We start from the raw sequence: 25,708 nt of genomic DNA, 5'->3' as shown, positions 1-25,708 counted from the left end.
GAGAAATATTTGTTTTGGTTAGTGTTCCCCAGAAGATAACACTTTCGTTCTGGAATCAATCAAGAGAATAATTCCTTTTGCATATTGTAATACAGAAAATGTTTATTATACGGTGATTACTGTCCACAAGAAGGCGGCTCTATAATATATTTATATGGATATCTGATGGAATTGTCCGATACTGGATGAAAATCCATAACTAACGTATTCAAAAAACACAAAACACTATATTGTGGGATTTTCACAAAACGATTTTACAAACACGCAACACGTCTTTCGCCATACAATGGCTTCTTTGATTGTGTCTTTACTATGGATATCATCAGATACCTTGACCTCAGTTATTTTGAAGTAATTTCTATCATCTGGCATTCAATTTATTTGTTCTATGTAAGGTGCTGATTTTCCAGAACAAATCAAGCACTAGCCATTTCTAAAATATACTTGAAGTTTTCGGTGGATTACTATCACATATGCAGTCACCCAGTCAGTGAAGTTGATAATTTAGTAAATAGTTGAGTTAGGAATGCTGCATAGTGAGAAAGCATGATTTTTAATTTTAAATTTGGGCTTGTGAAGTAGTACACGCATTTGAATTATGTCTACAGTCCACCACAGTCGTTGCCAAGTCCTATTCTTATGGAATTCACTGATGGACCGACATTATCTAACGATTTGAGCTAACAAAACATATCCGTTGATCAGGTTGACTAAATTTCTCTTTCCCTATGTAACATATGAGATTATAGTCAATTTTGACTGATTAACCTATTTTACGTTTTTAATGAAGGAAATATGTGAATATGATCAAATATTTGATAAATTCAAAGAGAAAAATATATGATGAACAGTATGTTATTGTTGCTTTTGGTCTTGCACACCGCTTCAATGTTTCCTGTAAGGTCCATATAGATTCGTATGTTCTTTTGCAGAGTATTTTAATCATAGAACTGAGATTTACATTCGAGTTCAGTGTTTATGACAGGAACAAAAGCTTCGAACAAACCTACCACATATGGAATGTGGAAATATGTCAAAAATGTCATGTCAAAATTGAAAATTCTACGATCATCATTTAAGTAATCACCACTTTCATATTCATTTTCGGCATTTCAGTTTAATTCAAATTTTCAGCGGTATCATGAATCATTTCGTGTGATATGACCCGTCGTCCATCACCCTTAGACAACGAACAGTGTAGACAATGTTCAAGTTTTTCAGAATATATGAAATCAACCAGAAAAAAAGGACTGGAAGAAGGTGCAGGTAGCGCTGCCACAAATGTTGGTATCTAGACTTTGTATCTACGTGTTGGTTTCATGTTATTTTTTCAGAGTGCCAATGGGGACCTGCCACCAAGAAGGGAAGACTGCCCCCTCGACAAAGATGAGTTAGGAAATAAATCTTGGGGTTTACTTCACACGATTGCGGCTAAATATCCGGAACAACCCAGCAAGCAGGAACAATGTGATATGAAGACATTTTTCTCATTGATTTCAAAGTTTTATCCTTGCGAACACTGTGCAAAGGACTTCAGAGACGAGTAAGCATTGTGCAATGGTTTCTTACGTTATGTAATATGTTGAAACTGGGCGAATTTGTGATTCTTCATGTATTGAGTTGAATTCATTGATTTTTGTAGAAGCGATTGACTTCATTCAGGATAATATTGATAAAAGTCTTGAAAAAGGCATTTGATTTGGTCGATCACAAAATTCTTTTGTGATCAATTGTGTGATAAATTGAATAATACACACTCAAATAAATTAAATGAGATTCGATAGATGTTTGGTGAATGAGAGCATTCTTGAAAGATCATGGCTCTGAATCCGATTTTGTATAATGAATCGTGTAAGTGATCAGTATAATATGCAGAAAACACAGTACTTCGCCTCACAAATAAAAACCTAACCATTTTAAGAAACACATTGAGTGGTATATACATATCGATACACTCATTATTAAGAAAATACACCATTACTGGAGCACTTTGAAGATGTCCAAAATAAAATAAAACAAGTAAAAAATTGGAAAACTTTTAGCTTGTGGATTTTTCCTTGCTTTAGCTTATTTATTTCATAAAAGCCCTGCGTTGAACCTGTATAATCAACTGTCTTACATTTTATTTCTTGAATGTCACTTTTTTTATGAACACCCCTCTTAAGATCTAACAAAATATTGGGTTTGTAGTAATTTATCATTTATTATACATTCAATTGACCATTTCAAGTGATGCGATCCCATGGTTGCCAACTGCGGTAAAATAATGACATTTGCTGATAAATAAATAACCTATCTTTCAGAGTTCCTTCTGCATTTTCATTTTTGGTAAATGAGAATATGGCTGAAAAGAGATTTCCAGTCGTGCTATATGAAGTTGGGGCTCCAGAATGAAGAATCAGCTTTGAAGAAATATAAGATGGTCTGTCCCAATTACGCCCCAAAAATGAAAATGCAGCAGGAACTTAGAAAGATAGATTATTTATTCAACAGCAAATGTCATTATTTTACCGTAGTTGGCAACTATGGGGTCGCATCACTCAACAAGGTCAATTGATTTCAATTGATACTAGTGTTAGTTCTGTTTAAATGTTGATGCTATGATATAAAATGTCTAGAGAAAGCATTGTGTGGCACTGGCGCAATTATTAAGAACTTCTAGAGACAGACAATCGATGGGGCGATATTTGATGTGATCCCAGAACATTTTTTTTGTAATGTTTATAAACCCGCCCTAAAAACTATTGAATTATCGGGTTGATTCTCAATAGAGTTGATTTATTCTGTGAAGATTCTAAGGGTTTCAAATGAATTTATCATGTGAAATACATGAATAGTATTTTTTTCCTCACTCGTACTTCTTGTTTAAGATTGAAAATTGATCCACCGAAGACCGAATCCCAAGACGCTTTGAGCCAGTGGTTGTGCCGGCTGCACAACAAAGTTAACGTGAAGTTAGGTAAAGAGATATTTGACTGTTCGAAGGTGAACGAAAGGTGGCGAGACGGATGGCTTGATGGATCGTGTGATTAACGCTAAGGAATAATCATCACTAGTTGCTAATTTAGAAAAGAAGAAAGTTTAATAAAGGCATTCACGTTATCAGTTTTAAATCTGTTTTCTTTCATCTGTGTTCATATCACAGCAATCAAAAAATGTTATTTTTGTCAGAAGCTTCGAGGCATAATATAATGCGAAATCTTGAAGGGTCTTCACAAGAGATTGAAATAAAGTTGGAAAAGATAGCTAAAGCATCTTATAATAAATCAATACTTATTTTTTTTATGTTGTATTCTGGGCACATACCAACACTTTAAAATTTCTTCAGAGTTTGACCTATCAAGAATTCCAGAGTCTAGAGACAGTATTGTGTGACGACACAATTAGTAAATAGTTCTAGACACAGAATCGATTCGATATTTGATGTGATTTTAGAACACTTGAAGTGCAATTTTATTAGAATTTTTGATGAACGAAATCTAGAATTTGGACTCTCAATAAAGTTGAAAAAGGCAGCTATAACATCTCGCTAAGATCAACACTTATTTCAATATTCCATTCAAAACACATTCCAACACCTTGAATTCACCTCACAGGTTGAACTGTCAAAAATTTAGAGTCTAGAGACAGCATTTTGTGACATTAGGGCTATCATTAAATACTCATACAGGCAGAAAACCGATGAAGCGATATTTGATATGATAATAAAACAAACTCATTTATAAATCCACAAAATATTTGTTTGCAATTTCATTATACTTATGTTAGTTTTACAGTAAAATTTTCGATATAACAAAATCTAGAATTTTGACTGTCTTGCAATATCTTGAAGGGTAAAGAATATTACTGGAGTTTTTTCTCCAGCACCAAACCGTTATTTTCAACACTTCGACACATGTTTCGATCACCAAGTGATCGTCTTCAAGAGGTTCCAAACAATGCATCACAAGTACATCTTGAAGGGTCTTTACAGGTGGACGAAATTAAGTCTAAAAAGACAGCTATAACATTTTATGAAAATCAGTACTCATTTTTTCTAATATTCCATTCCAAACACATTAAAACAACTTAAATTCACCTCGAAGGTTGAACTAACAAAAATTTAGAGTCTAGAGACAGCATTGTGAGGCATTGGCGCAGTTATTAAATTCTTCCAAAAACAGAAAATCGATGAGGCAATATTTGAAGTAATTCTAGAATAATTGAATTATAATCATTGCTTACCAATTTTTTATTGAAATTACTATATCTATATCAGTAATTTAAAATTAAACAATAAATACCATACAGAAAGCAACTCTATTGATATCGTTCAGTTTTGTTTGATTTATTTGCTGTGGAATTCAAGGGAGCGAATACTTCATAATCGGCTACAGAGAAGTTGTAGTCTCCCATCAACACAGAAGGAGAAGCTCCTTCACCGTCATATGTGTGAGGTAAATTGGAATAGCTGTCCATATTGCTGTTGCAGTTGCTGGAAATTAGAAGATCTGCTCCCGCTCCGAATATGGGGCCTGAACTAATAAAAAAGTTTCATTATTTTGGATTTTGTAGTTTAGTAGTTTTCAATTGCAGAATCCGTAAGCAAGTACAAAAATGTAAATATAAATCAGCGTAAAACATCTAGAAGCAAGTTTCAATAATTGAAACTAGTTTTAAAGAGTCGGGAGAGCGTGTATCATGAAAAAAATATTCACAAGATGGATATGTTGATAAACAGAATTCAGAAAAGATTTGCAGGAACTACATAAACACAAATCATTTCTCTAAAATCCTAAAATAATCTCCAAGAAAAAATCCAATGAAGATATTCAAACTATTTCAAAACAGGCTCAAAAAACTGGTTTGCAGATATAATTGAACATATAACATAAATAACCCAAGTATATTATGTCAAAAGTTCTCGAACTTCGACATCCTTGATAAAAAAATAATATTTTCAATGTGAATACATTAATATTGGGTGAAAGATTTGTTTACATTAAGATCCCTAAATTAAAGATTTGAATAAAATACACGCGATTACGATTTTTGCACCATCTATCAACATGTGTACAAAATTGGGTTAATGTCATTCTTGCAACGAGAGTTTCTGGTACAACAAAGGCAGATAGTTAAAACTCTAGGGTTTCTGTGCATCTTTTTATAACCTATGGAGACATCTGACATCTTATTTTCCAATTGTCAGTATAATGCCATATTCAAATGTTCCAAAAGTGCTGCAGCTCCGAAAACTTTCCTACAGCGACAAAAAAATTACTTAGGTTGATAATCATGAAATAAAAAAGAAGAAGAAGTCAATTTTCGTAGTTCTAATTTTCAAACATCCAATTATATCTGAGAATAGAGTGCATGTGATGTCAAATAAGGATTGTTATTGGATCTTAAGAAATCACACAGGAGAGGCGTGTTTGATTGGTTGCGGCGTTTGATCCGCGGTAGGCTATGAAAGTTTCAGATAAATTTCGTAGAAGTTTCTCGATAAATTCAATAAAAATTGTCGACATTTTGTGAAGTGAAGTTTATTCAGTGAGTGAAGTGCCGTATTCTTTGGAATAACGTTAAAACTCCAAGGAAGAGTCACGTACAGGTACATTATAAATAGAAGTTTGGCCAAGTTGACAAAATACTCAATTTCTAATGTTACTGTTTTGCAATTGATTCAATTGGAAAAAAACTTGAAATAGTCCATTTACTCCTTCATTTAACTTTGTTTCTCGTAAATTGTCCCGAAATTGGTGATTAAAAAACCCCTTCGAGAAGGTTAAAATTTTGTGGTGTACAAACAAGGATCAAAGTAGATTTTTGTGTTAGTCTTGCACTTGTAAGTTTACAGTTTACACATGAATATTTTCCACTGAAACGTCTTGAGACTAGAGAAGGAATCCTTCTTCAAAATTTGCTGCTAGGGTTGTTAATTATCATGTATTGAAAGGGATTTTTGATACATATCTAAAAATGTCATGTTGGGTCTTTCCAATTGCTAAACTTATTGTAGTACTCAAAAATATGGATCGTTTCATTTTGAGAAATGTATTTCAGGTTGTTCAATGGTTTTTTCTGGGAATTCCCATCTTCCACAATCTAAAACAAATGTTGGCTGGCAAGAGAAAGGTTAGTGAAATTTATTTATTTCTTGTTCCTGTTCAACGTTTTTGCTTACAAAAGGAAATGATTTTAGAATTTTACCTGAATTCCAGAGCATTTTTTATATTATGCATAAAAATAAAACCATAACACCGCAATACCACTAATATAAATTTGTTTAATCTGTATCATAAATATACTTACTCTGGGTGATAACAAATTGCGAACGGTTTCTTCACCACATGGAACTGAGTGGGTGGTAAGTCCTGATGATTGTACAGAGTGAACAGAAACGCTCTCTCGGAGAGGACATAGTGGCTTTTTCCTGTCGGGCGACCCCAAGCTGCGTCACTGAAGCCTCCACATATCTCCCCTCTAGCTCCCTGGAGAAAAAATATCAATTGAGTAAGAGAATCAACTTTTTCAAAAAAAAAAAACATTTATTTTTTGCCATCGTTTCGTACTTAATGGAACTTAATCGAAAACAAGTTTGTTCGTGTTGACAATGTAACTATTTTGAAATAATCATACATATTAGATACATGATAAGAATAAAAAACCATAAAATAATAAAATTCTCGAGGCAGCAACACTACAGACAGACATGAAACAAACGAGAATATTATTATTTCAATGTATTTTATTTTTATCATGTATCTAATATGTCTGATTTATATTTTCAACAGGAAGAAACTTCTTTTTGAGGCCTGGAGAAGTTTTACCACGTTCTTAGGATGAGATTCTCATCTCATCTCAGTGCTGTTAGTATTAAAGATTTTAAACAGATTTTTTTTCATCTGATAAAATCATTGAAAACAACAATATACGACTGTTACAAAAGCAATGAGATTCCTATAACTGGAATCATAAGGAAGAAGTTGAATATTTTCGGCTATAACGTGAGCTGCTGTGACAAAACCCTTCAGAATTGGATACAGACACTAGGATTTAAATTTAAAGTAGTAAAAATGGAAAGCAGAAGAATAGTATGACACTCAGGACACAGTTATGAAAAGGTGGAATGATGGTTCGAGAAAGTGTACGCCTAACATGCCTGCAAACAAAGGATCGCGATTAATCATTGTGCATTGCGAAGGAAGTAGAGGATGGGTTCTCGTCAATTTAATGTTCAATTTATTGTTTTTCGCTCATTTTTACAGTAAGCATTGATTTGTAATGTTATTCAACGGCGAAAATATTCACAATTCATCAAATTATAGGTCTGAAGAAGCTTCACATTTGAAGCGAAAGCTTGGCAAAGTAAAGCAGAGTTTGATTTTTTGACTGAGAGACCCTGTTAATCTATTTTAACACTATATATACACAGTAAAATAAATTAATGGTGTCTCTCAGTCAAAAAATCAAAACTCTGCTTTACTTTGCCAAGCTTTTGCTCTTAAAGGGAAGCTTCTTCTTTTTTTGCCAATAAATAACATTACAATTCATACTTACAGTAAAAATGAGTAAAAAACAATGAATGGAACATATAAATCGACGAAAGAAAGTTGAACATTAATGGATTTTTTTGGTTTGACAAATGTCATACCTTCACATAAATGTCATTTTTCGATGGGTATAATGATTTGATAATCTTTGACTATAAAGAAAGAGTTATTGATTGATACAATTTTCATTATTATCATTATGTTTTTTGGTGTAGTTTCAATAAGTTACTGTATATACTGCTGAGATTATCAGTGTCAGTTCTCTTATTCATACAATCAGAAGACTTATTGATTTCAACCATTTCAAGGAAAAGGCGTTTGGAAATCTTTATTTCTGCTTGTAAAACTTTGATATTGGGGTAATTTGGTTTATGTCCTGTTTGTTCTTATTAAGCTGTATATCACTTTTATGTGAAGTTATTCTATCTTTAAGAATTTTAGATGTTGTTCCAATATAATCCAAATTACAATTGTTACAAGGAATGTTATAAATCACATTTGACTTTTTTTTGTAGTATCTGTTTGATCTTTCAATTTGGTATTTAAATTCTTGATAGTTTCAATATTTTTTTGGCATATTTTCATACTTTGTTCATCATGAAGAAGTTTTATGATATTTGAAGGTGAATTTCCAAGATTAGGTATAGATTTATAAGAAACATTGATAGGTGAACTATTATTACATAAATTTCTGTTGACTACATCGTAATTTGTATTTACTGCCAGTATTGAAAATTACTTTATCGAGAAGTTTTCTGGGATAGGAATTTTCGATTTTATGGGAATATAAATAAAACAGTTCTTGGACACAACACTCCAAAAAGGGGGCAAACCGTGGATACGTGTTTCACACTCGATAAAATCTCTATTTGTATATATAAATTAGTTATTGTAATTCTTATATAATCAAAAATGATTATTGAATAACAAAATTAGTTAGCCCCCTAACTATATTATCAAAGGTGATCTGTTGTAAGGTAGGTTGCACTATATTGTTTACTGAACTATACCAACATGAAAAAATTCATTCGAAGCGCCACAAAAAAACTCCCAAACCACAAAATCTCCTCACCAGAACTATGACGTAAGTGGGCGACACTCCATCGCAGTGCCTGTGGAAGGACGCTGCTGAATACCCGTGGCTACTCGCCCTGTAGACGAGCCTCCACGTTTGCTTGGAGTGTCCGTACCAGGCGTTCAGTATCCTCTGGTAGTGGCTCTTGTCCTGGCCGAGGATCAGCGATCCGGGGAACATATGCGGGGAGATTCTAGGTTTCAGTCGCTGATCTTCCGCGGTGTCTGAGTATTTGCTTGGTAGGGCTGCGTGACGGTAGCGTTCTAGACTCAGTTCCATCGGGACTGCTCCTGTTGGTTCTACTTCTTCCGCGAACACTCGACTGTCTGGAAGGAATTTAGCTCTATGAAGTTGAAGGTGTAAGTGTTGCTTCAATTCATGTCAAAGAGGATGGAAGAGCATACCGATAATGAAGGGGTGACACTATTTTTAAATGAGCTTGCACCAAAAAGGCTTTTGAGTGAAATAACTGATCCTACAGTGTATAGGTTTTGCTGACTCGGTAGGTTACTATGTGGTATTTTGAAGGAAGGCAAATGCTCAAATTTTCTTGCAAACTTGAAAATCATTACGTTATTCTTAAAGCAGATGGTGGTTGCGAAAAGTGTGGAAAATTGAAGCAAAACTAATGAAAGATAAAACTACAGCCTTTGGTGTAGAATCAATCCAAAACGAGCACTTGAGAGAACTAAAGGAAACTGATCAGCTTTCTTTAGATTTCGTCATTTTCACAGTTTTCCAATTAATTCTAACTAATCGGTTGTCTCTAGTTTTCTTCATGTAATAACTGATTAGTTAGAAGTAATTAGAAATTAGTTTTCTTCGTCTGATTACTCGTTAGTTAAAAGTTACCAGAAATCTGAAAAAACTAACAGATTTTCTGAGTATTCTTCATCCAATTACTAATTAGTTTCCTTAGCTTTCCAATTACTTCGAAGTTAACAGTTGTATTTAGTTTTCTTCATGTAATTACTGATCAGTTACCAGTAATCAACAATTAGTTTTCTTCATCTGAATACACGTTAGCTAAAAGTAGTCAGAAAACTGAAGTGAACTAATTAATTTTTTAGTATTCTTCATCTAATTACTGATTACTTTCTTGTGCTTTCAAATTACTTCTAACTAAACAGTTATATTTACTTATCTTCAATTAATTACTGATTAGTTACAAGTAATTAACAATTAGTTTTCCTCAGTTTTCTTCATCTGATTACTCGTTAGTTAGAAGTTGCCACAAATCTGAAGTAAACTAATTAATGTTTTCAGTATTATTCATCTAATTACTGATTATTTTCCTAAGCTTTCCAATTACTTCTAACTAAACAGTTATATTGAGTTCTCTTCATCTAATTACTGATTAGTTACAAGTAATCAAAAATTATTTTTCCTTTGTCTTCTTCATCTGATTACTCGTTAGTTAGAAGTTGTCAGAAATTCGAAGTAAACTAATTAGCTTTCTTCAGTTTTCTTTACCTGATTATTAATTACTTTTTTTAGCTTTACAATCAGTTATCTTTAATCTTCTTCATCTAATTACCGATTAGTTGAAAGTATTTCGAAACTAGGCTGCACTTTAATTTTCTTTGTCCTAGTTACTGATTTCTAATTAGTTTGAATTTATTACAAATCTGAAGAAAACCAGTTTACTTCATGCAATTACTTTCCTCAGTTTTCCAATTACTTCCAACTAATCAGTTTTCTTCATCAAGTTACTGATGATAATAGAATCCCGAAGGAAACTAATTAGCTTCCTTTCTTTTCTTCATCTAATTAATCTCCTTAGTTTTCCAATGTATTCTAACTAATCAGTTTTCTTCATCCAATTACTGATCATTCATGAGTCAGAAGTTATTAGAAATATGAATGAAACTAATTAGCTTTCTTTAGTTTTTTCATCTTATTACTTTCCTTAGTTTTCAAGTTACTTATAATTAATAAGTTTTCTTCATCTAATTACTTTCCTTAGTTTTCCAATTACTGCCAACCAACCAGTTTTCTGTATTTGATTACTGATCAGTAAAAAAAAGAGAAATTAGTTATCTTTAGTTTTCTTCGTCTAATTACTAATACCAATTAGTCAGAAGTTATTATAAATACGAGGAAAATTGGTTATATTTCTTTAGTTTTCTTCATCTCATTACTTTCCTTAATTTTCCAATTACAGTTTTCTTAATCCAATTGTTGATCCTATAGTTACAAAATAGAATTTAGTGTTTTTAGTCCCCTTCATCCAATTACTGATCACTCATTAGTCAGAAGTTATTAGAAATATGAATGAAACTAATTAGCTTTCTTTAGTTTTTTTCATCTTATTACTTTCCTCTGTTTTCAAATGACTTATAATCAATAAGTTTCTTCATCTAATTACTTTCCTCAAGTTTTTCAATTACTGCTAACCAACCAATTTTCTCTATTTAATTACTGATCAGTAAAACAAAAAAGAAATTTGTTACCTTTAGTTTTCTTCGTCTAATTACGTATACCAATTAGTTACAAGTTTTTAGAAAGACGAGGGAAATTGGTTATCTTTCTTTAGTTTTCTTCAACTAATTACTGTTCTTAGTTTTCCAATTACTTCTAACCAGTTTTCTTCAATATTCTTTATTAATTAACTTATTAAAAATCAGAAAAATTAGACATTGGCTTTCTTCTTCTAATTACTGGTACTAATCAATCAGAAGTTATTAGAAATCTGAAGAAAATTGATGACCTTTCTTCAACTTTTTCATCTAATTACTTTCCATAGTTTTCAAATGACTTCTAGCTAATCATCTAATTACTGATTAGTTAGTAGTAATAAGAAAATAGTTTTCTTCAGTTTTACTCGCCTAATTACTGATTAGTTAGACGTTATTAGAAACCTCAATGAAATCAATTAGCTTTCTTTAATTTTTTTCTCATTCACTAATTAGTATTCTATTGTTTTCTTTCCTGAAGACGCCAACTTGTAAGATGTAATAACACTGAATGTTGGTATAATTAGGATGTGACATGACACTGAATGTTGTTATGAATAGGATGTGACCATACACTGTATGTTGCTATGAGTGAATTAATGGTTGTGGAATGTTATGGAAATGTCTAACAATTGAATAAACAAACCTTTGTGAACTAAGACATAGTTTACCTATTAATAGTAATCGAACGTGATTGATCACAAGCGATAAATGCTGACAGACACGAGCTCTCTCTTCTTCTGTCCAATGCGGAGTGGGTTGTGTTACTCCCGCTTGGTATTTGGACCAATTCAAAACTGCCCTCCATACGTCTTCTTCTTCCAGGCATAACTGGAAATGATAATTCATGGATCGATTCATACAGGTCATTTCTGAAAATTCGTCTTTACGCCAGTAACGAATAGTTACTTTGGAAATAAATACAAATTAGGTAGACCACAGGATTTTCAATTACTTACGTAATCAGATGAGATGATTTTAATGACTGCTTCTTTAGGAAGGCTCAGGAATGAGTTGGTTCGAACACATTCTACTGCATTTTCGCCGATATAACTGATGCATCTTTCGACAAATCCTGAAGCTGCTTTACCTCCTTGAAAGAAAAACATCAAAGTTGAAAATAACCTAGTGAGGAAGCTAAAATTTGTTGTGTTGTTTGAACTGGACGGTATCTGTCGATGAATAAATGAAAACACACAATTGAAAACTATGCTAATCAATATTGTAGCCGCCCCTGACCGATATGTTGGCCAGCGAACAAACACACGGCGTCACCGCGAAAGAATGCAGTCTGAAACCGCCGCGAAAATTCTAGACGAGTACCAAACAGACTGCAGAATTCTACGATGGACCTTTACCGATATAAAAGGCCGGCATCTCGTGCGGTTAAACAAGGAATTCAAATGGTGGAGATGAATTAAGGGTTAGTTGCTAAGTGTTGAATATAAATCAGTTTGTGATAGTGAAAAATTATTAGAAATAGATTTGTTTAAGACAGTTAATTCATTCTTTAATTTGTTATTTGTTTTTCAATATTAACAATCAAATTATTGTAGAGAATTATCAGATGAGTCTTAGGTATAAAAAATAAAAATTAACCTGTGTATCATTTTGTTTTTTTTTTTGCATTCCTATCAACATATATAACGTTCCAAAGAGAGGAAGAATATCAGAGGAAACTATACAGGAAATTATATAAATATTTTATTTCGTCGAAAAGTTGAAATTAGAACATCTATATAAGGAGAAAAGGACAGACTGATTCATCGTGCTGCAACAAAAATTAACAACTGTAGGGTAATTAACAATTACCCAACAGTTGAAAACTATTTACAATGTTAACTAACTGGGTATGTTGAAAAATAATATACGAGCTTAAAACTATAAAGTTACAATTTGAGAAATGGAGAGCAAAAGAAATATAAAAAGAGGGGTGAAGAAAAAAATATACATACATATATTTATCCACATAACAAAAATTACATACAAAATTAAAAATTCTCCGTGAAAAACTGAGATGCAAAATTGATAGCACATATATTCGAATGCTGAAGATGGAGGACTTGATGTACAAATTGGTTGTTCGAAAATAAAAAATTTCTATACTTCTTGTTCTGAAATGAGGTACACAGAAATTCATCAAAAATAAAATATTTACATTATTGTCCAGTAATTTATATAGACAGCTCCAGCAAGTTTTCTGCGTTGCTCAAGACTTTCTATATCAAATGTTGTAGTAAGAATAGACGCAGATATGTCATGTTAGAAATATCGCTGCTAAACTGATTTCAACCATCAGTTTGAAAATTGTTTTAATTAAATTATGGTACCAACAAGACTGTTTATCATGCAACCATAAAATTATATGATTTTTTTAATGGAAACTGCAGAAATTTAGAAACAGTAAACTCTCAACTTTTAATGGAATATCATACAAGAAACAAAACAGATTGCAGTAGAAAAGAAAACAATGATTATTTTTTGGGAATGCAAATTTAATGAATCATTTATGGAGAAGTTTAAAAACAGTAAACTTGAGTTTTTATGGAATATCATTAAAGAGTGTCTCATACTTTTTCAAAAACAAAACACTTTGCAGGAGAAAAGAAAACGATGATTAGCCTTTGGGAATGCAAATTTAATGAATCAGACATGGAGAGATTTAGAAACAGTAAACTCAACTTTTTAAGGAATATCATCGAAGAGTGTTTCATACTTTTTCAAAAACACCCCACAAAAACACATTTCATTTTAAGCATCTGAAGTTCCGATATAATTATTGTATAAGGAACACTTTTGGGAGAGAAATATATTGAACGAAAATAATATATTTTCCATCGAGTAATGTTTTCCAGATTATTGTAAGAAATGGCTTATATGAAATAACTACTTTCATCTTATACACATCTTTGTTTCGAAGTGTATTGCTTTCTTTGTTCGTTTGGTAGATTCCCACTTTGTTTTTTGTATAATAGACATGTGTGAATTACTGGAGGTTTCGGTAGAGCCCTTGTATGGTCTATCAAAGTTATACCTCGGCTTTGAAATATAACACTTAATAAAAGCTGCTTTTTGTATGAATATCTAAATATATCTGGAATATTTGATGAAATGGTTGACAGATACATACCAGCTGGGTATTCGCAAGCGGCATATCCCAAGGATATCAAGTTTGATCCATTAAAACGTTTGTAAATGTCTTGAATTATTATACGTGTCTTTTTGTAAGCAAAATTTCGGAAATAATGGGATTGCATGCATTTTGATCCACTAAACTTAATGTACGAGGGCATGTGCCGAGATCATTTTTAGACGAAGGGAACAATAATATGTAAATCCAAAAGACGTAGTTTTAGGATTTGAAATTTCTCAAGCTTCAACAATTATATTTACCTGTCAAATATGTTAATGTTAACTGCACTTGTCATAAACACAGATATACGTTCATTTTAATTAGTTCAACATGTTTAGTGCGTAATTCCAGTGAAAGTTTGTAAAAGCTCTCTTGCCTTCAATATTTGTCTTTTTGGTGCACCGACAGAAATAATCCCTAACATTACTGCAATAAAGCACCCAATGCTGAGAAAAACTAGCATAAAAATATCTTAACTATTTATTGGAAGGAAACTGTATAAACAGAAGTCGATCTTTCACATTATTCTTGTTAAATCATACAAATTTGTAGAAACTTTTCCTTTTATTCAGTGTATATACACGCTTCATTCACCTCTTGATTGTTGAACTTAAAACTAAAAGTCTTTCGGACAAATTTTGTTGCTTTGCTAATTTCCATCCGGTTTCACGTTCTGTATCAATGTGATATTGTCTCCTTTCAACATTATCCTTCCCAAGGGCTTCCTCACCTTCGTCTTCATGTAGTATTCTTCGGCGTCGTCCAACACCAGGTTCATGTACTCGTCGAAACCGACGATGTGCCCCTCGATACGCAGGTGGATGTTCTCGTAGAGCCAAACTTGTACCCTCGATCGGTTCTGCAGGTACCTGAAGATGAGGTTGATGGGTTGCACCATCACCTTTTGTACTTTTTGCGGTTTGTAGGCCATTTTCGTGGTGTTTCAGTGGCGAAATTCAAGTCGAAATTTGATGAAACCGTTGAAGAATGTTTTCTTTCTGATGCCGATTCGTGACTTGTTTGACCGATGACTTTTGACATGAAAGCGTGTTTTTCTGTGGCCGCGGTTTTTGAGGATGTTCAGCCAATGTTAGGATACAAAACTGTGTGCGACCTCTGTATGAGATATTGGAACTATATTAAAAAGTGACGGCTACGTCAAACTTAAAAACTGTCATTCGATATTCGCTGAGGGAGTGTAAAAATCGATACTATTATTTTTCTATAATATATATTTATTGAATTCAGTTCTTTTTCTGGTATATTCTCACTTAGCTAGGCGCAGTAAACAAAAAATTCAGTTATTACTCTGAATTTATAGTTTTGAATGTGAATTCACAATTACGACTCCTCGCATGTACATTTTTTATATAGTTAGATAGATTCATTGAAGTTTTCCATACATACAGTTGAAACTTCTGTAAGAGAACATCCATCATATGAAGACTAAAATACTTGACACATTTATTCACCAGATATTGCCAACTACTGATTTTTCGGGGGGGTCTGAAAATTCTGTATTTCCAGTTACATATTTTGATGAAGTAAAAGTAATATTTTCAATTGTAAGCGAAAGCAATTTTCACAATTTTGTTGGAAGTAATGTACAAGTTATAATGAAATAATTTTAAAATCGAAGCACCCTGTGCGATCAGTTCTTCTTCTCTTTTTTATGTTCTTTGCTTTCCTTACGGCGCAGTCGACCAGTAGTGCGATTAATTGATATGCAATCTGTATTGTCACCGTGAAGTGCTGATGTCTAATGTGTGAAGGATACATGCGAGTAGTTAACTATCTGCAGACGATTCTCAAATGTCTTAATTCTTCGATCTAATCCTTCATAATTCAATGTTAAAACTGTGAATCGGATAATTTATGGTTATGAGTGTGAATTTATGGTAATGATTGATATCACAATTGTGTTACGGAAAAAATATCACGCTTGTTATATTTATACACAAAACCACAGTTTTTGAAAGTAGCTGCTCTTTACGTTCCTTGTTAAATTCAAGGTTATATTATCTAGAGAGTGTTGTAACTGCTATACTTACAATTTTCTTGATTTTGTATGTCTTTTGTATGTCTTCAGTGAAAATACGGTTCAATAGATTCCTCAGAAAGTCAAGGGATCAACACTTAGCAGACTGAATCGCGACAAAATTGCCTTACCTGGAGATTTGTCTTGTATATCCATTGCAGCAGATAAAAACGTACACGCCGACGGGACTGATAATGTGGAGGTGACGTGGTCTTCGCACGCATTGCGGAGTTCGTCAACTCCAAGTTCCTGAGCGAGAGCCATCATCTCGAACACGCTGTTGTCCTGAAGTAGAATCTGTGAAAATATAGTAATGATCACAGATCGCAAGATTTCTGCTTTCAAAACATAGAACTAAAACTTTGAGTTTTGTGATTCAGAAGTAGTACGATGCACGTCACTTATTTTGCAATGCTCTAACTATACTGGCCAATTGATTAGTTTTACCTCTGACTGACAGATGGCGAAATTAGTATTGAAACGAATCTACGAGTCTGAACTGGTAATGTTGCCAAATGACCTGATTTTTCACTGTATCGTGACTTTATTTTTGATGATGGGTAAAGGGGATGAAGAATGCGATTCAATTGATTTTACCTTTCCTGTGTAAACATACAACAAAAATTGTTTGAATGTTTCTGGGGCTGTCTGAGGAAGCCTGACGGGAGATGGAGTTCCAGGCGCTGCTGGAGAAACAGAGCATCCCGGAATTCTGCAGATTTCTCCTCTTTTCGCTGTCTGGAAACTTTTGCATCTGTAAAGCAATTCAGAAAGTTACTACAACAACATGTCGGTTGATTCAGTTTCTTTGTTTTTTTTCCAGATTGTCGAAGGATATAATGCCAAAAAACATTAGGAAATATAGACTTATTCACAAAAAAGTGATGATAAATAGATTTTTCGTTTCATTTCTAATGTTTGGTCGTTTTAAGGAAGACCTGAAATAGTATCAATGTAAATGTATTTCATCCCTGACTTTATAGACAGAAGTCTTTGAACAAATCTATGATCTGATATCAATAGGTATGACATATATGACAAATGACAAGAAAAGTACAATCTATTTGGGAGAACCACGGATTGGCGATATCTAGGTTTCAGTGTTGCCAACTTGTATGGAATCCAAATGGAACGAGGAGACAAATGTGCTGTCGTCAGCAAAGGCATATATTTGGATTCTTGTTTTTTTCCAAACAGTCATTGATATACAATAAAAAAAGGGTTAGGGACAATATGGATCCCTGGGAATCACCACCTTTGATGGTAAAAGAATTCGAGAGATATCCATCGCCTGCCAGTTCAGGGAACACAAAGGTGATCCCACAAGCCATAGCATCGAAGTTTGGCCAGCAAACCCTTATGCCACACACAGTCAAAGGACTTAGAAAAAACAAGCGCAACTGTTCTTGCCTCTCCATGTATCTCGACTGTGTTATTTCAAATATGGGTGACATACAATATAAGGTCGCCTGTTGACCTTTGTTCCCGAAATCCACATTGATGATCGCTTAGGATGTTGAAGCCTTCCAAATATTTAAAAAGATATGATGGTTTACGGCTTTTTCCATGATTTTTGATATCACTGATAACAAACCCACCATGAATATTACTGGAGGTATTTACCAACACCAGGTCGTTGTTTTTAACACAACGACACGTGTTTCGATCACCAAGTGATCATATCATCTTCAAAGAGGAAGATTAAACTTCCTACACCAAAGGTTCCAAACAGTGCATCATAAACCCACCATGTTGAATTTTTTTATATTCTATTCAAGTTTATTATTATGGGAAGTAAAGACCTTTATTATTATTTGGAAGATTTTTCTTCTCGAAACTAATGAAAACATTAATCGGGTACTTCGTTTTGGTATGACTGATAAAGATACATGCAATGTGAATCAAATGAAATTAACAACGTATATGATCTAAGCGGAGTGTTCACTTGAAAAATTTCCCACCTCGAACTACTGAAACTCTGAAGATTCGAGAAAAAAAACTCCGAATCACATTAAAGTATTGAAGTGAACAGCTTTTTAGCAAACAGTGTGTCACTCCCTTTCACGCTCTGCTCTCAGGAGCTACTTCCTTAAAATCTTAGATGGAAAGAGGTACCAATGATAGATAGATATTTGAAGCGTATCTAAACGAAAACCTCAAAGCATAGCAAGCACCTCATCTGACGTTTTGGAGTTATGAATCATCTCACCATGTACTCATAGACAATAAGTCAAAGAAACTCAGAACAAACTGAATGTGTCATACCCGCACAGAACACGCAATTCTTTGGTTACCGCTCTGTCAAACATATATCTATATATATCGACAAAATTGCTCCTTTTTCGATGACAGAACTAAATTACTCTCAAAATCCTCGCAAATACAGCAATTAATCAAATCGGCATCACCGCCATTAATTCTTCTACTTCTTCTTTTATTATCAACATGACTTAACCTATTTTTACTCAGGGAATTTTTAGGGTACTCAACAAACCGATGTATGCATTGCAGTATGTGGTACATGTAGGGCAAAAACCAAACAATACACTAGAGAATTACGCAGTGCGACTTCATCAGGAGCTCTTTCGTCTGAGCAATTCGCTCTTTCGCGTGCATATTTCATACAAAGTAGCTCTCTCGCGTCGCAAACGACATGTATGATGCACATGAAACAAAGATCAAAGCTCACTCCTAGTATAAGACATCCAATTAGTCATCAAAAACGAGAGTCATCGAGGATAGAGGGGTCTTATTATTAGCGTAGTTACTGGGAACACTGCAGGAGCAATACGGTTTGAACGCCACCAACAAGGACGCAGAGCTTTATCTCTGCCGACTTTGATGTACTAATCGAAGACGGGGTGGTTTTTTTTATTTGTTTTCGCTCTAACCCAGTGGAGCGAAAAAGGGCGACTTTTTGGAATCTCATGCAGGTATTGGGGATATCGGGGCAAGAAACACTTTTTTGAGACTTTCAAAAGACTTGGAATACAGAGGTTATTAGTATTTCGCATAACAATTTTACAGACGTCATCAGGAGTTTGTGACGAATCGAAAATCTTGAAGCAATTTTTTGTGCGACGCTAGAAACATAAAAAATTGCCAATACTGGAAGGTATGCTAGCCGTGTTGAGTCTCGACCATCCGAATAATCTCCAATAACATATTGGCATGGTTTACGTTCAAAAAACGACAATTTTTTAGAAATGTACGAGTACTCGAAGAAAAATCACTAACCTTAAATGATGCAAACGAGGCGAACGAGTGAGATTTGTGAATCGATCGAGTAGATTAGCTGATCGCGCGTTATTGCGACGTGATGAAATATAATTTTGCGGAAATGCGGAACAGAAACATGCTCCTTTTCTTCCTAAAACAACACCCTGTTTGTTCAGTGGTGGTTCTGTATCTGTAGAGTAGGGAGGGTGAGTTTAGGCCACATTTGAGCCATTGTACATCCTCCCGAGGAGTTGTCCTCCTAGGTCATCGTCCATCCTGTCCTTTCCAGGAAGGTGGACAGGTCACTGGGAGACATCTCCTTTATATCGGCAGGTGTAGGCCAAGACTCGCCGAACACACACTTTCTTATTGACGATAACTACATTCGCATAGGACATGCCTGACAGTTTCGTATTCCTGTTCACACATCTTGCATAGAGATGTGTCCACTAGCCCCATATTATGGAGGTGTTTTCCTTAGTTGACAGTGGCCAGTCATGAATCCTATTGTTGAGCGTATATTTTTCCTGGTCATCGCCAGATATTTCTTTGGCGCCAGCTTCCCAGGGTCGCCCAAGGTGATCCTGCCAAGACCTCTGACTTCATCCCATCTCTTTAGGGATTGAGCATGGGTGTGACGTTTAGCTAGTTCCGCAATTGTTGAAACCATCAGGCCGTAGGTGCCACTGGGTCATAAAATTCTTAGTAAAGCCGCTTCCTTAGCAATGCGAAAACCTTTACTCCTGCCGTGCCTTTTAACCCACCTCAGGATAATGTTATTATCTACCGAGGCTTTGGCTAAATCTTGGTGGCACACTAGTACTAGCCCTGAGGTAACACGTTGTCTGTTCAAGGCTAATAGGGCTTGTCTGCTATCAGTGCAGATCGTTATGTTTTTGCCAGAAATTCCTTTCCTGGTTATTTCTTTTGTGGCGATTGAGATACCAGCCAGTTCTGTTTGGACCACGCTGGTATTTTTCCCATTCCCCACTTAATCCTTAGGCTTAGTGATCTGGAGTACATTCCATATCCTGAGCCTTCTTTGGTTTTTGAGCCGTCTGTATATATGCGTATTGCATTGGTAGTATCTGAGTTTGTGTTCTGTTTTATTTGTATTTTGTAGGGTTTATTAAACAGAAACCTGGGTTCAGTTGCATCACTGGTTGCCTGCAGCAGAGGTTGCGCAGTAAGCGCTTCTCGTTATAGGCTTAGCCTCAAATGATCCATTCCTACTTCGAGGTTGGGTTAGGTTAGGTTACACCAGCCGTGCGCAATCGTAACATGGCAATTAACGCAACCTCCTTTAACGTACAGGTCCAAAGGGGTCAGAACATTAGTAGTGGTTAGAATACCTACAATGAAAATTGAGTAAATAATAAAAGAATCTGGACTTTCTCCCAAAACCGCAACCTGGCCGTCAGTATTTTACGATTCTTTTTATAGCGAGTTAAAGAAAGGTGAAGTTAAACTGTAATTTTTTCTGTGCACTGAGCCACAAATTACGATTTACGCGAAAACTTAAGTCCATGAATTGGCGGTTCCTTGAAATTGCTCCTTTGACCAACTCCGTGTATTGGTTTCTCGAGGAAAACTTTACATGACGTTAACAGAATAACCCATCTTACTCATATACGTAGAACACGTTTATGATACGATAGACACGATGATAGACACGATGATGATAAGTGGATTCTATACGATAACAAGAGATTTTCTGGACAGTGGTTGGGCACCGTTGAACCACCCAGGCACTTTCCAAAGGAGGAAACACACCAAAAAAGACCATGGTTACTGTGTGGTGGTCCGTTGCTGGTGTGATTCACTACAACTTTCTGTAACCGGACCAAACCATCACAACAAAGTCATATTGTGAGGAAATCGACGAAATGTACCGAAAATTGCGTTAGCAGCAGCCGGTGCTGGTCAACAGAAGAGGTCCGATTGTGCTCCACGTTAGTTTAAAGTAGACTCATAAAAATGGACAAAACTTTTGAAATAACCTATAATTCTCTCAGTTCTCGTTGACGATTCTGTTTTTTCTATTTGAGTTTTTAATGAAGTTTGGAAAAATTAGACGAACTAAGCCAACCTCATACCTTTTTTCAATCCAGCAGCGTCTTAGCTGCTCTTAAACGTAAACATTAGTTTACTACTTTTTCCTACCTAGCCATCAAAATAACTCTGTGCGCGAAAACTCTCTCCTCGTCCCTTCCGAGTATGAAGACGATGTCTGTCGAATCGGTATCTTCTGATAGTCTCTGAAGATCGTCGAGAAGTCGGGGGACCCCCGCCAGGGCTTTGTCGGCGGGTAGTCCGGCTGGACCTAGACCTCCTATTCTAGACCCCATCCTGGAATGAAATAAAATAAAGAATCTTGCTTTGAGTTTCAACAAAAACTGTTCGGACATGTAGAACTTATCAATAAACATGCATACTTTGTTGGGTTGAGATTATTCTTATAGCTAGTTTCATAAGTAGAAGAGTAACCTAACGGGCTGAAAAAATTTGGGCCCAACACATAGATGACACCAGTCTTATTGCATTCACCACTTCTTCAGTGTGCAGCTTCAAAAGGAAGCTGCAATTTCGGCGATTGAAGGCGAAATTGCAAAGAAACGACCGCATTTAAAAAAAAAACCTTTCATCAACGCACCGGATCACAAGTCAATCAAAACAATTGAAAAACTTCTCCTACATCCACTGTATTCACCAGATTTGAGTCCCAGGGTTTACTGGTTCCTGTTGGACATTACTTTGATGAATGAAGCCAATTTTGAACAAAAAAACGCGTTTTCTTCCTTAGGCCCGGGACTTTTTAGTCCAGGTGTTAGAATAGTTATGAACTGACTTGAACATTGTAGAATTTCTATAGAAATAATTTATTTACTTTCACTGTACCTGTATTAGGTTACTTTACGGTTATAAAACAGGCTATCCTTGTTTATTGGCGACGAACAACATACATTTCATCCAAAACAACGGTGCCCCTATAGTTTTTGTCAAGTTGCAACTGATGAGCCATTGGTTGTTTTTCGAAGGTTTAAATAGAGTTCGGTTACAAAAGAAAAAGATTCTTCGAGTTGAAATCCTTAGTGGAATGGTGTCCTTCTTACTCTCGAGTCCACGGCAAACATCTTGGACGCATAATTGTACACTTATGTTACGGTGTGTAAAATGTTTCGCAAAGTCAACAAGATTTTCAGTATTTTTTCGTGTATTATTATAGTTGTATAATTCGCAAGTAGCGATGAGCTAACTGAAGGGAAGTCACGGACGATATCAGTAAAGTAGATGAGGAAAAGAGTTGGCCCCGAAATAGAACCTTGTGGAACTCTGGTACATATGCTTGGAGTCATTTGACGTGTAATTAGTTAAATTGTTATTCGTGAAATGATTTTTATTCTGGTGCGGATTTTTATACTTTTTAAATATGATTTGATTGACTCTATAGCTACCCTTCTAACTACGTAAAATACAAGAAGCACGAGTCGATAGGACACAAAATATTGACATAGGGTACTGTTCTGATTCCAATATCATAATGAATTGAACGGTAGTGCTAAGAGTTCTGCCTAAAACCAAATTTCGACTTCTTCAATACATTTTTTTCATTCAAGCATTTGATTGATTGTTCATTGTTGGGTAAATATTCATTTTGAGGGCACCCGGCGATTTTGAAAAATGTTTGAGTGTACTTACGTATTTTGATGCGTAGATTACGAATCCGAAAGAAAAAAGCGGCGCTCTCTCTCATTTGCAAAGTTAGGGCACTTTAAAGTTCAGAAAAGGGCAACTTTTCAGCCTTCTTCTTCACAAGATAAACTATTTGAAAATACAAGCATTTATTCACACCTTATTCCTTTTTTCTTGACACTTTTCACTTCAACAATCAACATTTTTCCAATGAAAATGTTAAAAAATGTACGGAGCTGCTTTTTGGTTATATATCTCGGTATTTTACGTTTTTAAGGTTAATGGCATAGTTGGTACGACTGATGCTGTCAATATTCCTATATTTTAACATTTTTATTGGAGAAATGTTAATTTTTGAATTGAAAAGTGTCAGTTAAGGGGGAATAAAGTGTAAAAGTGACCTAGTGAATAAATGCTTGTGTTTTTAAATAGTTTATCTTGTGTAAAAGAAGGTTGAAAAGTTGTACTTTGAAGGGCCGTTACTTTGAGAGAGCGCCCGCTTTTTTCTTTCGGATTCGTAACCTACGCATCAAAAAACGTAAGTAAACTCAAAAAAATTTTTCGCCGGGTGACCTCAAAACGAATATTTACCGGTTCAGATTATTTATGGATTTGGAAGTTATGTCTAGAACATTATCATCAACTGAGATTCTTCACTTTGCTCACCTTCAAATCTGGGGTAAAATGCCTTCTTGCGACGCCGCTGCCAATTCCAAGCTTCGAATAACTCGATACCCTGCACCTTACACGGCACTGCACACCAATCAGAACACTTGTTTTCGCTAATTTTACATGTTGCTGAACATTTCACAGAGAAGAGAGAGACTCTCTCCAATTTGCACTGATTTATCCAATTAAAACGAGAACGATATTAGTTGTATGCGAACGGATTTCGCAAAAGGAACTAGAGAAATGGATGCTGTCTGTCGGCACATGAACCAGGTAGAGGTTAAGCTGAAATTTCTTGGTTCTTCGTTAGCTTTACGGAGGTAAAGGCGATCAAGAAACCGGCAATCATCAAGTTTAGTGCCCTCTACGACGCTGTTGCCAGACGTTGATCTTTCTTACGAGTTTGGAAGAAAGAAGATATCGAGATTGGTTTTCTTGGATGTTGGAACATCGTGAACATCTTGGATGTAATATACATCGTGGGGCGAAATAGGAGTTTAATAAAATCTGTATTCTTGCATTTTTATATTTTAGGAATGAATGCTGAACATAGAATGTTCGAATGATCGAATGATACTGTTCTGTGATAATAATAATGTCTTTGCCAGAAATCAACATGGTATAAATAAGAAATCAAACATAACATTCATCCTATAACGAAATAATTAAATGCCTCGATGCAGGAGAGTGCCCTGTTGGGATATTTTGTGATCTCACCAGAGCATTCGACTGTGTAGATCATCAAATTCTAAAAGATAAACTGTACAAGTATGGCATACGTGGTCTTCCGCTGTCTTGGTTATCGGATTACCTCTCTCATAGAAAACAGTTTGTAGAAGTTAATAAAATGAGATCTGATATAATTTCAACGGACCTTGGGGTGCCTCAAGGATCCATGTTAGGCCCAATACTGTTTCTGTTTTATATAAATGATTTGGCAAACTCAATAACGGAAGAAACAGTAATAATGTACGCTGATGACACTTCTATTATCGTCTCGGATAGGTCTGCTGAAGTTTTTCGAAACTTAAATTCATGGTTTGCGGCAAATAAGTTATTCATGAATGTTGATCAAACTGTTCTGATCCGTTTCCATAACAGACAGAAATATTATACACCAATCAGTTTCAAGATTAATGAGAGGGGAGATTCTGTAACGACAGGCACCGAAAGTACCAAATTCCTGGGACTTCATATCGACCAATGTTTAGGCTGGCATAATCAATGTGAATTTTCAATGAAGAAGTTGAATTCGATAACAGTTCAGCTCAGAAATTTTAGACAAGTGTTGAATATTAGTCAGTTGCTGACGCTGTATTATGCTCAAGTTGAGTCCAGACTCAGATATGGCCTATGTTTCTAGGGATTATCGTCACGTTGAAATGAGGTATTCCTAGTGCAAAAAACAATACTGAGAACCATAACTAGGGATTCCTGCAAAAATGTGTTCGTTAATTTTAATATTCTAACATTGCCTTGTTTGTTTATATTTGAACTGTGTTTACATGTTTTTAAAAATGACAATGAAATTTTTCTGATGAATAGATGTATCCGCAATGCGAATACTCGTCAAAATAATAATTTGTTTGTACCATATGCCAGAACAAAGCTGGCTTATAACTCACCAAATCTGATGGCTCCCCGAATATTCAATCATTTGCCAATGAATATAAGGGAGAGCAGGTCTCAAGCCGAATTAAAATATCGCTTGAAATATTTTTTATGTTCTCATAGGCAGCAGGCGCGCGTGTTAATAAAAAAAATATTTTTTTTAAATGAAGAAATACATGTAAAGTGAGTTCGAATTATATCAAGGAGGTTATGTACAGCGCCATCTCTCCGCGAATAGATCAAGCAATATTGTCGCTAATTCTGTCAAATTCAGATCCCGAA

General features: G+C 34.9%; 4 protein-coding genes across 4 annotated transcripts in view; 2 read left to right on the top strand and 2 right to left on the bottom strand.

Moving 5' to 3' along the window:
• The first annotated feature begins 1,028 nt into the window (after positions 1 to 1,028).
• Alr (Evr1_Alr domain-containing protein Alr) lies at positions 1,029 to 3,113 on the top strand. Its single transcript, XM_023163595.2, has 3 exons — positions 1,029 to 1,283; positions 1,335 to 1,543; positions 2,871 to 3,113. Exons 1-3 carry the CDS (start codon positions 1,161 to 1,163, stop codon positions 3,031 to 3,033), a joined length of 495 nt encoding a protein of 164 aa, XP_023019363.1. The 5' UTR covers positions 1,029 to 1,160; the 3' UTR covers positions 3,034 to 3,113.
• Positions 3,114 to 4,202: 1,089 nt separating this feature from the next.
• Positions 4,203 to 24,197, bottom strand: LOC111508168 (kelch-like protein 6). Its single transcript, XM_023163596.2, has 9 exons — positions 23,813 to 24,197; positions 21,617 to 21,802; positions 16,832 to 16,988; positions 16,366 to 16,531; positions 12,023 to 12,156; positions 11,735 to 11,894; positions 8,605 to 8,933; positions 6,292 to 6,470; positions 4,203 to 4,519 (listed from the first exon to the last, which is right to left on the bottom strand). Exons 2-9 carry the CDS (start codon positions 21,799 to 21,801, stop codon positions 4,300 to 4,302), a joined length of 1,530 nt encoding a protein of 509 aa, XP_023019364.1. The 5' UTR covers position 21,802; positions 23,813 to 24,197; the 3' UTR covers positions 4,203 to 4,299.
• Positions 5,462 to 25,708, top strand: part of fz2 (frizzled 2) — a 281,786-nt gene continuing 261,539 nt past the window's right edge. The window contains exons 1-2 of the mRNA XM_074171206.1: positions 5,462 to 5,590; positions 6,043 to 6,114. The gene's annotated coding sequence lies outside the window, so the exon portion shown is untranslated. The remainder of the gene's footprint in view (positions 5,591 to 6,042; positions 6,115 to 25,708) is intronic.
• Positions 14,661 to 15,236, bottom strand: SmE (Small ribonucleoprotein particle protein SmE). The gene has a single exon (XM_023163597.2). The coding sequence runs from the start codon at positions 15,125 to 15,127 to the stop codon at positions 14,846 to 14,848; it is 282 nt and encodes a 93-aa protein (XP_023019365.1). The 5' UTR covers positions 15,128 to 15,236; the 3' UTR covers positions 14,661 to 14,845.

Source organism: Leptinotarsa decemlineata, unplaced genomic scaffold (assembly GCF_025532065.1).
Source record: "Leptinotarsa decemlineata unplaced genomic scaffold, Ldec_3_MD MMD2_P_RNA_scaffold_12, whole genome shotgun sequence".
NCBI classification, from domain to species: Eukaryota; Metazoa; Arthropoda; class Insecta; order Coleoptera; family Chrysomelidae; genus Leptinotarsa; species Leptinotarsa decemlineata.
This window is presented reverse-complemented; position numbering and strand designations above follow the sequence as displayed.